This window comes from Sorex araneus, chromosome 4 (assembly GCF_027595985.1).
Source record: "Sorex araneus isolate mSorAra2 chromosome 4, mSorAra2.pri, whole genome shotgun sequence".
Taxonomy (NCBI): Eukaryota; Metazoa; Chordata; class Mammalia; order Eulipotyphla; family Soricidae; genus Sorex; species Sorex araneus.
The window spans coordinates 143,540,946-143,558,518 of record NC_073305.1 but is presented as its reverse complement, the minus strand read 5'-3'; the positions used below and the strand labels follow the sequence as shown (position 1 = coordinate 143,558,518).

The following is a 17,573-nucleotide window of genomic DNA, read 5'->3' as shown; positions in this document are numbered from 1 at the left end:
AACAGACGGTATGAGCATACAGTTTACTCTTTTTTTTTTTTTCCAGTTCAAAAAGTCAGCACAAATTTACAGAAGGAACCCTTGATGTAATTTTGGACTTTCCGACTACTCCCACCAACACAAAAATTGGAACAATTTGTTCAAACTAAATGGCATGTGGAGCAAAGCTTTTAAAAATTCATTAACGGTTTTAGATTTCTACCCTCTTTTTTTGTTGCATCAAAGTTTAATTTTTTATTTACTTTGTAGTGATTTCAAATATACAAAGCCCAGTTTGATGTAGTGGAAGTGATTGTGAGTACAATAAAAATTTATTCAATAAAAAAATAACTTCTCTTTGAAAGTAAAATAAAGCATCCAAGTATGTCCAATCATATGCAAGAGACTAAAGAAAAGATATATATAAATGAAATGCAAAGGTTATTTCTTTATTCCTATAGGAGTCAGCAGCACCCAATGGTCCAGACCACAATCCGATAGCTTCCAGAAACAGACCCTAGTAGAAGAAATCATACACAAAAGACACAGAAAGAAACTCTGAAAAGTCAAGTTCAAGCAGACAGAGCTTGCTTGAACATAAGCATTTTTACTAAAAACTGAGTTCCAAAATTAAATATTCCAAAGAGTTGGAAGCAAAAACATCATGAAACATGTAGATACATATAATATCTATGTACACACACTATGTATTATTTATGTTAGGTGGGCATGTTGTTTCCTTGAGTGGGGATTTAAATTTCTTAAAAACACCCTGCTACAATGGTTTTAGATCTTATACTTTGGTACAGATTTGAGACTAATTTGTCTTTGAATATTCAGATAACAGGAGAGGAACTCTGGGCCCTCTCATGGCTAAACACCACCTCTGGAGGCGAAGTCATCGGGGAGGTCGTAGCAACGGGAGGTGAGCCTGCACACTGCCTGCCTGGGCCCGTCCGGGGTGGCTGAGCGCCTTTCAAGCTTAGAAACAGCATGGCTTACATTGCTCGAATTGCTTGTGAAGGCTGAACCAGAACACCCTCCTCTGGTTTAATCCCACCTGCATCCCTAAACTTGGAATTGCCAGTGGGCGCCCCACCCAGCCAGTACCAGGGCCAGGGTTCACCACACTCCCCCTCTCCTATCCCTCCTGGGGCCTAACACTACTCTCCAGGGTCTCCCGGTGGCCGGCTTCTGCCTTCCATCAAACTCAAGACTCAACTTCTCCACGAAGGGGACCTAACCCAGCCTCTTTCAAATGCCCACTTCTATGAACTTCGGTCAACAACCCTACTCCCAAAGAGGGTTTTCAGTCGACGATTTACTTGTGAGTTTATAAACTGTAATTTTAGTTGAAATTATTTGGAATTTAAATATGTGATTTGTGCTCAGGATACACAATACTTGGATTCACAAAATCCACAATACTTAGATCCACTACTTGCACAACATTGTTAAAACTGTGATTCATTTAACTATAAAAAGCAGAAGGGGAGTAAAGAAAGGACTGCTGAACTTTCTCAAAACAACAAGTTCACTAAATAACTATGTTAACTATCTTGGAAACCTCTCCATCCACCACTGTGTGTGTATGTGTGTGTGTTGTGTGTGTATGTTTTTACCACATAACATGACCTACAAACTACTGCAAAAATAAAACAGTAAAATGCAATATTTTTGCATATAAGAGGGGACCAAGGCAAAATGTGGATGGCAGAGGGAGATCTAGTGAGAGACTACGGAGTGGTAGGAGATATAGGTCCTGACCTATTTTTTTCCTGCCTTGAATTCCTAAAGCCTATGCCAGGGACTAAGGATCATGAGGCAATTAACAACAACAAATAATAAACTAAGTTGCAACAGGATAAAACATTTACCAACAGAAATGAGCAAGGGACAAACTCAAGGGCCTAAGGAGTCCATTTCCTTCCCTCTAAGGGAGCCTCCCTCTGGTCCATCTAACCCTCCTGTTTATATACATATATCTGTTTATCTATCTATCTATCTATCTATCTACATCTGAACTTCAAGGCAAGCCTATGTTTAGTTCTAAGCACTTAAGTTTTTGACACTAGAAGCTGAGAAACCCTGACAGTATCAAAGCTAAGATTAAAACAATAATAAATATTTTTTTTTTTGCTATGAAGCTAAAAAAGCAATTTGATAAAGCCATTTATATGTATTTTTCACTTGCCCACTAGTAGTCAAAAACTGTCTCTTGGGTTCTTCTGGAGATTTGCTGGTTCTATATAGATTTATTTTGGTTCCCTATCTCCTATAGAATCTTTGGTCATAACGGAGACGCGGGAAATCACTGAAGCTGGAAAGACAAAAGAGTAAGTCATTATTATCTCTTACTAAAGCACCTGAGAGTAAAATTCCTCCTTTGCCTTGCATGCTATTTTAATTATGTGCATATGTGTGTGTGTGTGTGTGTGTGTGTGTGTGTGTGTTTGTATGTGTGTGTTTGGTGGGCAGTGGGTCCTGCCCAGCAATGTTCAGCCCAGACGGTTTGGTGCATCCATTCCAGCCCCTCAAGCTATCTCCCAGAGACCCCCTCGGTGAGTCTTCCCCTTTAATTGCTATATTTATCTTCTGCACAGAGACCATAAATGCTGCTCTAAGTACTCACTCATAGTTTTCCCAGTTGAAAAGCCCTTGGTATCACAGGCTTGCTGTTCTTTCACAACTGTGAACTGATTAATTATGCCTCTGGGGTGACTTTCCACTCAAAACAAAAAGCAAAGTACTTACTCCCTTGACAGCACCCCATTGGCCAGGATTCCTTCGTATCGACTTATCCCTTTGCGCTGAAGCACGCTGATCTGACCACCCAGTTCATCCGCAATTATTCCTGCATGGATGGCAGCTTTGCATAACAATGAGGTCTGAAACACAGCAATATCATCATCCCTAGTGTACTATACTTAAGAACAATCTGAAACAGAGTTTGGGGGCTGGAGAGCTAGCTCACGAGATGGTATAGCAAAGGCTAAGCAGGTGTAAGGCCCCTCGGCCCCCATTGGGCTCCTGAGCACTTCTGGGTGTGGCCCTTGTGGCCCCTTTGCAGTACCGGGTCTGATTCTTACTGAAAAATAAAAAGTTTTCCATTTGTTGTTACTTAAGATCAAGATCTCTATTTGACGCATGACATTGTTAATATTGTACACTTACATCACATGGAGAAGGAGAAAAGTCGTAGTACAACTATCTCAAAATGACATCAGAGTTCCCTTGTCTATGCTGACTAAGTAGGACATTTACAATAGTCGTGACCCCCTGGAACTGAAATAACAACTCCTGACTGTGCGCCCCCAACTCTGAACTGGGCTGTGTAACTATTCTGTTGGGATAACATACCAGTGTCTGTGAGGAGGCCCCCTAGATATGCCACCAACCCTCCCCACCCCCCCCCCCACACACACACATGCCCCACCCTATGTGCCACATGCCTCCAGGGATAGTCTCAGTTTTAGGAAAGCAGTATTTAACCCATCTACCCAAACTGTTGTCCCACAAACACATCAGCAAATAGAATGAGGGGCTACTTTTAGCCCGTCAGTTTTGAGGAAGAATGTTAAGTGGAACTAGGTAACTGATCCTTTGCTTGACCAAGTAGACATTCTAGTTCTCACTGGAAATGGTGAAACTTCCATCATGACTTCAGGCTACAATTAATTTGGACATTTATAAGGCATCAAAAACAAGGCAACGTGTGACAAACCCTGGGTTGACAAGCTGAGTGGTAGAACAGACTGGCTCTGACTCAAACTGAGCTTTGGGGAGTGAGACCAGGAAAAGGACTCAACCTTTGCATGGGGAGCCAGAGCTTTGCAATCGCAACGAATGAAGGACTATGTAGGCCGGGGAACCAGACGCTAGCGGGGCACAGAGAAGCTGGGAAGGATAACTTCCTTAGTAAGCGAAAACCATGCCCCCACTTCTCCACAAATGCCCCAAAAGAGAAAAGTAAGCCATGAAATCGTGTGTCTTGATATTTGGCCTTGGTGCATTTCTCTTTGTGTTTATGACAATGTTGTTTATCTTAATTACCATGGAAAATTCTCTTGAAGTTACACTAGAAGGAGCACAAATGAGCTAGACCATGTTTTATAATTAACCTAACTACAATGAAATGGAGAATTCTGTGATCAGTTTAGAGAGTTCAAATTTCCCAAATTTGATTTGGCAAAAGGAGTCAGTTGTGTGATAACTGCAATTATAGTCATAAAAAAGAGGAGGATATCATGACAGAGAAGAAATGTGAGAATGCTGGACTACAAGATGCGACAATCTGGAGAAAAAGAGCAAAGAAAAGAATTGGAAGAGAAAAATAAAGGACCCTATTAGAATTTCTGGGGTACAAAATGAAGGAGCCGGTAGTCATGGGCTGAGTTCTGGACTTAAATTTAGTGATTTTAGCTTGTCATCTGGCTAAGCCTCGAACTTCACTGGGTATTCTTATGCCATTCCAATGGTTCTGAACCCAGCATCCCAAATTCATCATCTATACTATGCAAAGACTGGACTGGATGATAACCTGTGTCTTTTCTAATAATGTCATCTTGTGACTTTAAGGGCATCTTAAGTACCTATTGTAGGATCCAAGCAGACCCAAGACTCTCAGCTCCACATGCAAAGCAAATTGATGCGGTGATCTGATTGTCAGTCAGAGTATGGACCCAATGGTACATACTCTATTTAAGGTATTTAATTGTTGCTCACATTTTTTTTTGTAATATTAAAAACAGGTCCAGAGAGATATTACAGAAGGTAGAGTGTTTGCCTTACAGATGGTCAACTCAGCACCACCTGTGGTCCCCTGAGGCCCACCAGGATTGATCCCTGAGCAGAGCCAAGAGTGATCCCTGAGCACGGAGCCAGGAGTAAGCTCTAGATACTGCTGGGTATGACACCAAAACAAAATAACAAAATTTAAAAACAGGCCATAGGATATATATCCAAAGAACAACCACCACACTGGATATCATATAATCATTGGCCATTTCCAGAATCCATCCATCTATTCTTCCATCCTTCCTTCCTTGGGGCACACCCGGGGTACTCAGGGGCCATATCTGGCTCTGTGTTCAGAGGTAATGCCTGGCAGTGCTCAAAGGACTCTAGGTGTTACTGGGAACAAATGCAGCAACATTCAAGCAAGTGCCTTAACCTCTATCTTTCTGGGCCTTCCTCAGTTAATTCTTTAAAAAAAAATTTTTTTTTTTAAATGATCTCTACCTTAACCAAATTAAATAAAATTGATTGTGCTTCAGTTTGGCCTTTCTTGGCATCTAGTTTTAATATTTATTTGTATACAACCTGATTATTAAAAAGTCCCTTTTAGGTCCAGGGAGATGGTGCCCTGGGTTCAATTCCCAGCACCGCATGATCCCCAGTACCACTGGGAAGCAGTCCCAGGTCACTGCCTAGTATAGCTCCAGCAAAAGAAAAACTCCCTGTTGAATAGTGGTATAAAATTCATACTTTGGTGCTAGAGAGTGTAAAGATTAAGACACTGTAATTGCATGTGATTTGAGTAACAGCACCAACTCTGGTCCCCTGAGCACAAGCAGACATGATCCCTGAGCACAGCCAGGTGTGGCCCTGAACAAAAATGAAATGTTAAAAAATGCAAAAAAAATTGTAAAGTCCTCCATATTGCTGCTACTCAGGGTCAGACAATAACATCATGTGTGTCTCTCTGGCTTTTTGCAAGTTTCACAGTGGGATTGGTTTCTGTCTTCTAGAATGGAAGCACATACTATATATTGTTTTTCATGTCTGTGTACTTCTTGGATATTTTGAAATAATACAGAATTATCCGCAAAGAGTTTAAGTGGTATCTTTTACTTAAAAGCAATGGTCTGCAGGCTTCACAGAGGGAACAAGAGTAAAACTGTTCTGATAACTTATTTCTGGCTTCCAGATGAGACAGATCCTAACAAGAAGCCTGCTCTATGGAAGAAGCATGGAAAGCATAAAAAGAACCCTATCAAGTTCTCCCCTGATACCTCCAGACAGCATTTCTTTCCCCACAGTAATGGTCCACATGTATGGAGGCCACCTCCAATAAATGGCACGTCAGTGACAAGAATCTCACTCTTCCTTGAAACATTCTTTACCATTATTGCACTGCTCAAATACTTCTTATATGGAGCTAAAATTGGTCTCCCTATAAGCTTCATCCATTGATTTTATAAGACAGCATTTTTTGGTTGTTTTTTTTTTTTTTGCTTGTCTGTTAACAGCATCCCTAGTTACTTGTCTCAAGGAATCTGTCATCCTGACCTACAGAACATGGAAAGTGTTTTGGTTTGGTTTTGGTTTACCCTTCCAGAAAAGATTAGCTATAACCAAACACATTTCCCAAGGGGAAGATATCATGGGAGGCAGATTCCAACTCTCGTGGCTTCAGTCTCCTGGTATTGCCATTCCATAATCTTTTTGGGCAGGAGTAGGAGCTGACTTTTCTTCTGACTAACACGGCAAAGGTAACAGGACACCTCTCTGATAACATTAGATTACAAGCTGCCTTTCTAGGAGAGTCTCTTTGTCAGGACACTCTCCGTCACTGACTTTGAAGAAGCAAGGAGTGGCGCTAGAAGTTCCATATGGCAAGGAGCTGAGGACAGCAACCAGTCCAAATCTAGGATAAAACTGAGGCCGCTGCCAGATGATTTTGGTTGTATGCTGCCAAGATCCTATGAAGTGAAAATAAATCCACCCCCAGTTAAGGCTCAGATGAGACCGCATCCCTCGCTGACGTCAGGAATATACTCTGGTGAGAATCTTGAGGAAATTAACTCAGATGAGCCATAGTCAAAGTTCTGATGCACAAAACATGAGAGATGATAAATGTGTCAGAAACAGCAAATTAATATTGCTTTAATGTTTCCAACTTATATGTACAATAACAAAAAGTTAATCTATAAAAAGGTCCTAACAGACTTTTTGAAGAGATTAGTTCCAAAATGTAAGTTATCTAACTTCGACATAAAATAATTTCTGTGCTCTGGGGGACAATATGCAGTGCAAGGAGACAATATGCGGTGCTGAGGATCAAACCAGGGTCAGCCATAGACAAGACTTAACCCAGGTCCTATCTCTCCAGCCCCCCAAAAATCCTTTCCAAGGGCTAATCATATAAAAACAGTAAGTCAAATAGGAAAGCTGTTTGCTAGCACTTGCTTATCAGGTACTCAAATCTATCACCCAGGAAACCATTTACTATTTAGAATGCAAGACAGTTGTCAGGAGGAGGCACTTGCCACTTTTTATTTTTTTGCTTTTTTTTGGGTCACACCCGGCATGCATAGGGGTTACTCCTGGCTCATGCACTCAGAAATTACTCCTGGCAGTCCTCAGGGGACCATATGGGATGCTGGGAATCAAACCTGGGTTGGCCGCATGCAAGGCAAATGCCCTACCTGCTGTGCTGTCGCTCCAGCCCTTGCCACTTCTCTTATTGTACATAATTCTTAAGTTTCTTATACAGAACCAGAAAATGATGGGAAAAAAACCTACCCAAACAAAAAACAGAAAGGCTTCCTCTTCCTAAGGGGAAAATAACTATTAATTTCCTGGTCATTTAGGAATAACTGAGGCAGTGTAAGTCATCTAAGATTCAAACATTTTATAGGCCATATGAATATTCTGTCAATCTTGTATATAAGGATAATCTACCAGGGGCTACTGCGATGCTATAGGGGTAATGTGTTTGTCTTGAGCGTGGCCAGCCCTTGTTTGGTCCCTGGCATAGCATATTCCCAAGCATATGTAGGAGTGACTTCAGTGTACAAAGCAGAAAAGGGCCCTGAGCACTGACAGATATGGCCCGATATTCCCCCCACCCAAAAGACAATAAACAAAAAAAGGACACAAAAGTAACGGAAATTATTGCTTTGGATCGGGATGTGCTGAAAGCAAAAACTGAAGTCAGATTTCCCCTAGATCATGTGTTTTCCCCATAAAATAATTCTTAGACTGTCCTATACATATTTCACGTTTCAAACAATGCCAACAAATTCCCATGAACTGAAAACTCATTTTAAACAGCAATGTAATTTTTTTTGAGGCGGGGGGGGGGGTTGTCCACACCTGTGTTATATAATAATCACAACTGGCAGTGCTTGGTATGGATGGACCATATGTGGTGCAAAGAACTGACCTGCAAATGGCCATGCGCAAAACAAGCATCTAAACCTCTATGCTGTCTCTCTGGCTCTTGTAATGTAAATTTTTGAAAATCAGGTATGAAATTTCCTGGCTAGAAATGGGTAAATTGTGAAAAAAGAAAATTGTATTCCTGGAACATGCAATATACTTAGAAGTGTAACTTCTGAGTATAAATTTGTTCTCCTCTGAGAACAATGAATCAAGAGAATTTCATTAGACATAATGAAGTTGGACTGCAAAGAAGAGGGGCAATAATAATATCAAGGATATGGCTCCGATGCAAAGTTACAATATTATGATGTCCTTGGCTCTATTTCATGGAACCAAAGCATTATAGTAATGAAATAAATGATAACAGAAAGGGTAACTTCATAAAAATAGATGAAATTTACAAGATTTCATGTTGAGAGGGGTGCTGCCTACCATTTCATTTACAGAATTATATGCATAACTGAAAATGCTGAGTAAGAATGAATGCATAAATAACCTTGGTTTTTACACTTACTTAATTTGTTTATTCCCAGAAAAGAGAATCACATATCTAGCTACAGTTTTATATCTTTGGTTTGTTTATTTACTTGGGTCTCCCAAGTTTATCTGTTTAGCTTCAGGAAGCCCAGAGGCTCCTTAAGGCAGTTCTTGGTGAACCAGGTTAGTGGTTCAATGCAAACTCCTGAGGATGTAATACTGCTCAGGCTTACAGTGCTGCATTCAGTGATGCTCAGGGACCACGTGGTCTTAGGGGTGGAACTGAGGTAGGTCACATGCAAAACATGCACATTTACCCTCTCTGGCCTCAGTTTTATATCACATTTGCCCTTTGTCTTATGAGTTTCTGCAGAACAAATTTTAATTTTCCTTTCACAAAAATTACCTTCAATTACTAAAATCTTAAATCGCATCTGTGTGTGGGGGAGGGGAGAGGAGGGAGGAGATTGGACTATACCTGACCATACTCAGGACATACTCCAGGCTCTGCACTCCTGGTGGGGTTTATGGAATTATATGTGGTCCTGGTGATCTAACCTGGGTTGGCTGCAGACAAGAGAAGCGTTTTATCCATTGTACTATCTCCCTGGCCTTGATATTTTTTTCTGCTTTCTTTATTTGGCTTTTGGGATGCATCAGGCTGTGCTCAGGTATTACTCCTGGTGCTGTGCTCAGGGATCATTCTGACTACGCTCAGGGGACCATATTTGGGGCCATACTTACATCTCTATATCCGTCTACCACATTCCCAGAGATGTCTCCTTCTATGTCTCTACAACCAGCTGGACAAAATTTGCTGGAAAAGAAAATTTTTATTTTATTAAATTATTTTTAGAGAGTATTAACTTATACTTAGGAGTATTTTCTCTCCTACATAGAAATGGAAGGGATATCTTGCTTTAATGAGAAACCAGAAACCTGATCTGTGAAGACACAGATTAATTTAAAATTTAAAATGTCAATCTGAATGAAAGCTTTATACAATAACTTATTTTTTTATATGATTCAAGAAAAATCTCTACTAAACAAGTGAATCTTCCTTACTGTATCTTAATTGATCCCAAGATATCAAAAAAAATGCCTTTCAGAAAAAAGGTTTCTAAACACTATTTAAAAAACATGACTTTTTAAGAGTCACTGTTATTTACAATACTGTTACTGACAGGGCTAGTATAATCAGATATGTGTGTGTGTGTGTGTGTGTGTGTGTGTGTGTGTGCGCGCGCGCTCGTGCGCGCACTAATCTCAACCCAGGCCTTCTGTATGCAAAACATGTGCTCAGCCCATTGAACTACCTCCCCAGTCCACAGCCTATGTTTTTTATGGATAAAGAAAGATAAGGGGGATGGAGAGATATACAAACAATAGCACAGCCTTGCATGCGGCCAACCCGGGTTTGATTCCCGGCACCCCATATGGTCTCCTGAGCACTGCCAGGAATGATCCCTGAGTGTAGAATCAGGAGTAAGCCCTGAGCACCATGGCCAAGTGTGGCCTAAAACTAAAAAACAAAACAAAATAAAAAAAGAAAAGAAAAAAAGATAAAGGAGTTATCTCTTCTTTCTGGGAGAGGATTTTGAAGAACTTCCACTCTTTGCTATTTTCCTCTATTATATCTTGAATTAAACTTCTAGCACTAGTCCAATAAAAACATAATGGAAGTCATAAAGGTATAAAATGAAATATTCTAATAATGAAAATATAAAAAGAAACAGACAAATTTAATATTAATAATATATTTTATTTAGTCAACTATTTAACCCATTATTTCCTAATTTTATCAACTCCACATGCAATGAACAGTAAAAATTGTCAATAAAATATTTCTAGTTTTTCAAAATTATCTTCTAAATCTGTAGTATGATTTATACTTAGATCCATTTCAACTTGGACTAACCATAGTTTTAGTGTGTGATATCCATATAAATCTGTATCCAAATCTCTATACAGATATCCAACATATATCCATATATTTAGATATATATCCATATGTTTGGATATATATCCATATAATGTATTGGATAGTAATTATCTAAATTGTTATAAATTACTTATGTGTGTATATATAGACAAGTATATTGAGGTATAATGAAATTAAATTATAATATAAACAATCCATTTTGATTGTATATATACATATAGAGTAAAAGGATTACTTTCATCTGACTAATATATCAATATACTGATATATATCTCAAATAATATATTTCATGCTGAAAAAATTTAAATAATAGAAAGGAGCTTGTCTTATATGTGACTGACCAGAGTTCGATCCCTGGTAACCCCTGTGGTCTGGGAGTGAGCCCTGAGCATAGAGCCAGGAGTAATCCTGAGCACTCCCAGGTGTGGTCCCCAAGCCAACACAGGGGCCAGAGAGAGCAGAGTGAGTAGGGCAACTGCCTCAAACAAGGCCAATTGGAGCTTGATTCCCAGCACAACATATGGGCCCCTGAGACCACTAGGAGTGATTCCTGAGTGCAATGTCAGGAATAACTCCACAGTGCTGCTTGGTATGGTCTGAAAACCAAAATTTTATAAAAAAGCAAAACAAAAACAAAACAATTTCATAGAAACATGCCATAGCATAAAGTATGGTGGCAGAGGCTTTGAGTGGGATATCTTAGACTCAGATACTGCCTAAGCTACCTTGAATATTGCATTTAGTTCTCCTTAAATTGCCTTTTCTCATCTGTTGTTTCTTCATATATCATGTCTACATGAATAGGCTAAGCAGAATAGCTATACAGCTATTAAAATGTACAAAAAGAAATATTCTAAGAACATCAACAACCTTTAAGTCGAACGCCACATGTCCTTGTTTATATATTTATGTGTGTATATATATATATACTATAGTACAATTATGTTTACTCAGTTTAAAAAGAATGTACTGATCCAAAAAGATTCCAATATAGAAATTACTTTTATTTAATTTTCTTTCAGCTTCCTCTTGCTAACTGAGCAAATGAGACATATAACCCGATTACAAGAACTATCCAGTAAGTGTTTCATAATTTATTCCAATGATCACTGCATTAATAATGAAAATATTAAGTAGAAATAACAGGGACTCTACCATAGCTTTATAGTTCCTTATCTTAACCCTTTCAGTCAGATGTAATTCAGAATTTTTTTATTTTTTGAAAAATAAATGGTGTCAAGGATACATGTAAGAGCCCAAGTGAAATTTGCATTTCATAATCAAAAGCAATATTTTGGTATATAAAACATGTCACTGTCACTGTCATCCCGTTGCTCATCAATTTGTCTGAGCGGGCACCAGTAACATCTCTCATTGAGACTTATTGTTACTGTTTTTGGCATATCCAATAGGCACGAGTAGCTTTCCAGGCTCTGGCTCGAGGGCTCCATACTCTCGGTAGCTTGCTGGGCTCTCCGAGAGGGGTGGAGGAATCAAACTCGGGTCGGCTGCGTGAAAGGCGAACACCCAACCACTGTGCTATATCGCTCCTTATTATGAACAGAATAAATTAAGTACATAAAAATTAAATGCGGGGGCCGGAGCGATAGCACAGCGGGTAGGGCGTTTGCCTTGCACGCGGCCGACCCGGGTTCAATCCCCGGCATCCCATATGGTCCCCCAAGCACTGCCAGGAGTAATTCCTGAGTGCAAAACCAGGAGTAACCCCTGAGCATCGCTGGGTGTGACCCAAAAAGCAAAAAAAAAAAAAAAAAAAAAAAAAAAAAAAAAAAATTAAATGCATTTATTAACTCAGTCAATACTATCCTCAAATGAATTAATTATATCTTGCCACTTCATGAGTCACAAAATTTATCTGACTTTTATAGCTTTCTGTTTCACAATGATGACTGAGGCAATATGAACCTCTACTAGCCCCCATTCATCATCTTTAACTAATACCATAAAATGTGTGACTATGGTTTAGACCATCCAGCACTATACCATCACTCTGTAGGCACACAAAGGACTTTTCTTTCTTCAGGACAGGAAACAGCAGCCATTGATGCCGAGAGCCTTTTCACCAAACTATAGAGCTATGATCAGAGAGATCTCAGAGAATGCTCTGTGCTCTGTATGTCTATACTGAATGAAGAGTAACTTTATAAGGTGATTTAAATATTTGTTATTTTCCTTTTATTTTTCTCTACTGTTCTTAATATTAGTTAACAATCAGTTGGTCCTGCACATAAAAAATAATTTCCTGATTAGAGTGTTCTCAATGAGTTAGAAGCATCAATCTTGAGCCTGACTCTGGGGATACTGATAAAGTGTGTAGCCCTGGGCAAGTTACATAACCATTTTGTGTCTATTTTCAGGGCATGATAGAACCAACCTATACACACATGAAAACATTCACATGAGGCACTGGAGCAACAGGACAGCCAGTAGAGTGTTTGCCTTGCATGCGTCTGACAAGGCTTCATCCCAGGCATCCTATGTAGTCCTACAAGTATTGCCAGAAACGATTTTTGAGTGCAGAGCCAAGAATAACCCCTGATCACTGATGGGTGTGCCTGACTCCCACCCCCAAATAAAAAATTTCACATGAGCCACTTATATTCTAGCCCTGAGAGTTGAGCCAAAACCAAGAATGCATTCTAAAAAAATTTTAGATACTACTAGTGTTGTTGAAAATAATCTCTAGACCAGTTCTTGACTGGGGTTGATTTTTGCACATTGGGAGAGCTATCTGGCAATGCTTAGAAATATTTTTGGTAATCACATCCAGCATGTCAAGGAGGTCGAGGGCAGGGATGCTACTAAACATCCAACAACACAGGGGCCTCCAGAGAAAAGGAGCATTCAAGCCAAAATATCAATAGAGCCAAGGCTGAGAAACCCTCTAGTCTCTGACTTTACAAATGGGAAAATGTAAAAATGTATATCAAAGAGATGAAGTAGTTTTTCCAGTAAAAATAAATCTGGCATAAAAAATTCCATCTCCATAGTCCCAGTAAGTTTCTCCTTTGTTATGAAAACAATAGGAAACCTCCCAAAAGTGAAAAAGAAAAAAGACAAAACTCACTTTGAAATGTAGGGCAAATTTAAAATAAAAACAACAAAATGTCTGGGACTCATTTGGCTCATTTGGTAGAACTAAGGGTCAGCAAACTGACCCAGGAGCTAAATCTGGACTGTGATGTGCCTGTGTACATATATATATATATATATATATATATATATATATATATAATACATATATATTTTTATTGGGCTGGAGCGATAGCACAGTGGTAGGGTGTTCGCCTTTCATGTGGCCGACCCATGTTCGATTCCTCCGCCCTTCTTGAAGAGCCCGGCAAGCTATTGAGAGTATCGCGCCCGCACAGCAGAGCCTGGCAAGCTACCCGTGGCATATTGGATATGCCAAAAACAGTAACAAATAAGTCTCACAATGAGAGACGTTACTGGTGCCTGCTCCAACAAATCGATGAGCAATGGAATGACAGTGACAGTGGTATATTTTTATCAGAACACAGCAACAAGCATTGGTTAATAATTTGCAGCTGCTTTTGCACTATCGTGGCAAACTAGGAATAGATACAAAAGAGATGTGTGGTCTGCCCTAAAAATACTAAAAGCCCTAAAATATTTGTTACCCGGCCCTTATCTAAAAAATGTTTGCTGACATCTGTTGCATATAAAGGCATTTCAAATAGTTCCCATTTCACAGGATAGACAGTGTTTGAAAAATTAAGTACAAATTAGGTACTCAATCTCGTTTGATGTCCAGAAAAACAAAATATCCAGCAACACATGCCGGCAGTACACTGAGAAACCCTCTATTTACCTGTATTCTGTCTTCAAGTAATGGCTACCTCGTTCCAAGCATGTTATTAAATCTGTCGTAAATAAAAATAACTGTGATTAGTGGACTGAATGGCAGTTAGGGCACCAATGCTCTAAATATTTCTTTTAAATAAAAACATGTAAAACATTTATTCATTAGTTATATCAACTTTCCTATTCAAAAATAAATCAAAAGTGGACATTCTCCAGGGCTTAATTAGTCTCCCTCATTTTTCTTTTCTACCACCAAGAATGGGTTTCTGGCAATAATCCAATGAAATCCATTTCCAACAGAAAAACCAATACTGGTTAGTTCCTTTCTACTATAGGCCTATACAAATCACGGCTATAACCTCCCCTGGCAGGAGGAAAATGAGGTCAAAAGCCTAATGTGGTTCTACCAGAAGATCCAGGAGCTCTTTTATTTAATGATTTAGGCAGTGGCATCCAATGACCACAGAACCCGTTTACTGAGAACAGAGCCTATCCCTTTCACTCTATTAGAACAAAGCACTGTATATGAGTGTGTTCTTTAAATAATTCAGAATAGAAATAATTCGCATTAATGGAGACACTGAGAGACAAGTTTTGATGCAGTTTCCAAATGATAATACAGTCTCCAAACAATCCTTCATTTGGTAAATAAATAAATAGCTTTTTCTGAATCTTTTCAGTAATTGTTAGGGAGTAACCCATGGCAAACACTGGTGATTGGGGGGTTGGGTGGGTGGAAGAGGAGGGCTTTAAGACTGGAGAGCTGATGGCTGAGAGAGAAAAAGAGATAAATGGCCCTCCTTCCCAGGGAACATCGGCCAGAGGAGTCTGAGAATAGAAAACATCGGGAACCTCTGCGCAGACATAGAGTGATTCTGGGGTAATGACTCTGCATGGGAGGCCATTTCTTTTCTCACGCTCAGCTTTTCTCTCACTCAGGTGTCAGCTCCATGACTAGGACTCTGTGAGACAAAGTGGGTTTTTCTTGCTAATACACACAAACCTCCCATACTGGTGTGTGTATGCATGTGTACATGTGAGAGAGATGGAGGAAGCATCGCTAGTTAAAAGGCTTGTCCCTAAGCGAAGAAAGGGTTAGAGGCCAGGACTTAGGAGGGTCAGGAGGGTAGCCCTGAACTGCTGCAGCGCCAGCAAGGAGCCTGCACTTCTGGATCCACAAATTTAACCGATGGATACTGACCCGGTTGAATCTATGAGGAATTCTTTGATAGAGATTTACAGATTTACATTCATTCTTCTGCTATACCTGGATGGTCACTGCTGGCATAGGTCAGCAAAAATCCCCGTCCAGAAATGTGGGACCCACTCTTAAAGTGCACAGTTACTTCGCTTGTGTTCAGCAAGAGTTCTCTGGGAGCGGTCAGACCTCCACAGTAGGGACCTAAAAACAGAGCACACTTGTAGCACATGTCAGAACCAGTACACAATTTAGAACATGACACTTTCTGCCTTGGAGGTCAAATGTACCCAACACAAATAAGATTCTAATCTAACCCAACTAAAATTTCACTTAACACCACTGATATGAGTAACTGATTAACTGATAATACGAACAAGCCTAGAGGGAATGTGGCTTCCTCCAGATAAGAAAGAAGCTGGAACTAGTTTGTTGTGAGTTTGTTGTGAGCAATCTGAGAGGTTGAAAGCAGCCGTCACTTTGCATTAGATAGCAAAAGATGTTATTTTCACAAAATCAATAGTCCAAGGGTCTCCTAAATTTGCTCAGAGAAACTCACAGACTCTCCTTTTTCAAGGAGGTTCCAGAATTCAAAGTTCAATGCATGGAAAAACCTTACCCCTGTGCACTTTACACATGACCTTCCTTTTACAATTCTTGGTTCACCATGTAACTTATTTTAATGTTTAAATAAAAGCATGATAGTTTCTGAATGTTCTGGAAATACCATGCTATAAACTATGTAATTAAGAGCACAGCACAGTGGTGTCAGGGCAGGCCCATGGATGGCTCTGGCAAAGCTCTTGCTTTGTAAGTGTGAGCCCACATGTTTGATACCTGGCACCACCCCACAGGGGCAGAGCAGCATCCTGGCGCCTCTCGTACTTGGGATCCCTGGCTTCACAACAGGAACTGCACAATCTTCAGCACACTGAAACCAAGTTTGTGGGGGCAACCCAACTAAAATGAAGGACTCCAACAATCACCACAATTAAGTAGTGTGAACAATCTCTAGTCATCATGACAAAACAACCATGGCACAAAAGGAAATGGAAGTGCTAGTAGAATGAGCTGTTTGAAAAGCAGTAAGAAGCTCCATACAATTTCGAAGGACAAAATAAGATTTGGAGATTTAAAAAATATGGCCATCTTAAGACCACATAAGTTGCATTCTAGTCTATAAGCTATCATTTTGAAAGTCACATCTGCATGACACAATTTCATAAAAGGAATTAAAAAAAGCAAAATAATTTTAAGTAAAACAAAATCAAGTAAGGGAAATGTTGATTTTGATATGTGGTCAAGAGAGAAAATGAGCATCTCTGGAATGGAGAGAGACAACAACACATCTCAAGTACTGATGTGCAGGTCATTTGCCCAGAATGGGGAAATAGGCCTGAAGTATGAAAGTCCGTATCTCAAGAAGGGAGATATGGTGGCATGTGACCAGAAAGCAACATTTAAAAAGCATAATTTTTCACCAACTTATCCCAGAACAAAACTGTATGGAATTAGCCAAAAGTAAATAATAATGATATAAGATTAAGGAAGTGGGGGTGGAAGAGCACAACAAACCAACCCAACATGAATAAAATAGCTTACAAGAAGAAAAACCAACCTAGGAACCAAGTTCCAAATTGTTAAAGATTCAGAGGACTATCATTCCTCTCTTTGGTTTAGATTTTGGTATGATTCTCTCTCTCTCTCTCTCTCTCTCTTTCTCTCTCTCTCTCTCTCTCCCTCTCCCTTTTTCTCTCTCTTCCTCTCTCTCCTCCCCCCTCTCTTTTCTTTTGGGTTTTGGGACACATCCAGAATCCAGAAGTGCCAAGAGTTTTCTGCTCACTCCATGCTCAGGGATCACTGCTGTGGTGTCGGTGATCAAACCTAGGTCAGTTGAATACAAGCAAATGCCTTAAATCCTGTGCTATGACTCAAACCAGTTTCCCTTCTGTCCTACCCAGG

The 17,573-nt window shown here is 39.7% G+C and overlaps 1 protein-coding gene across 2 annotated transcripts in view; it reads right to left on the bottom strand.

Moving 5' to 3' along the window:
• DCBLD1 (discoidin, CUB and LCCL domain containing 1) overlaps positions 1 to 17,573 on the bottom strand; it is a 71,759-nt gene that overhangs the window by 15,444 nt on the left and 38,742 nt on the right. For both annotated transcript variants that reach the window (XM_055135524.1, XM_055135525.1), the window contains exons 3-6: positions 15,681 to 15,815; positions 14,421 to 14,472; positions 9,370 to 9,442; positions 2,734 to 2,867 (exon numbers count right to left, since the gene is read on the bottom strand). In XM_055135524.1, the coding sequence (XP_054991499.1) occupies positions 2,734 to 2,867; positions 9,370 to 9,442; positions 14,421 to 14,472; positions 15,681 to 15,815 (394 nt within the window). The remainder of the gene's footprint in view (positions 1 to 2,733; positions 2,868 to 9,369; positions 9,443 to 14,420; positions 14,473 to 15,680; positions 15,816 to 17,573) is intronic.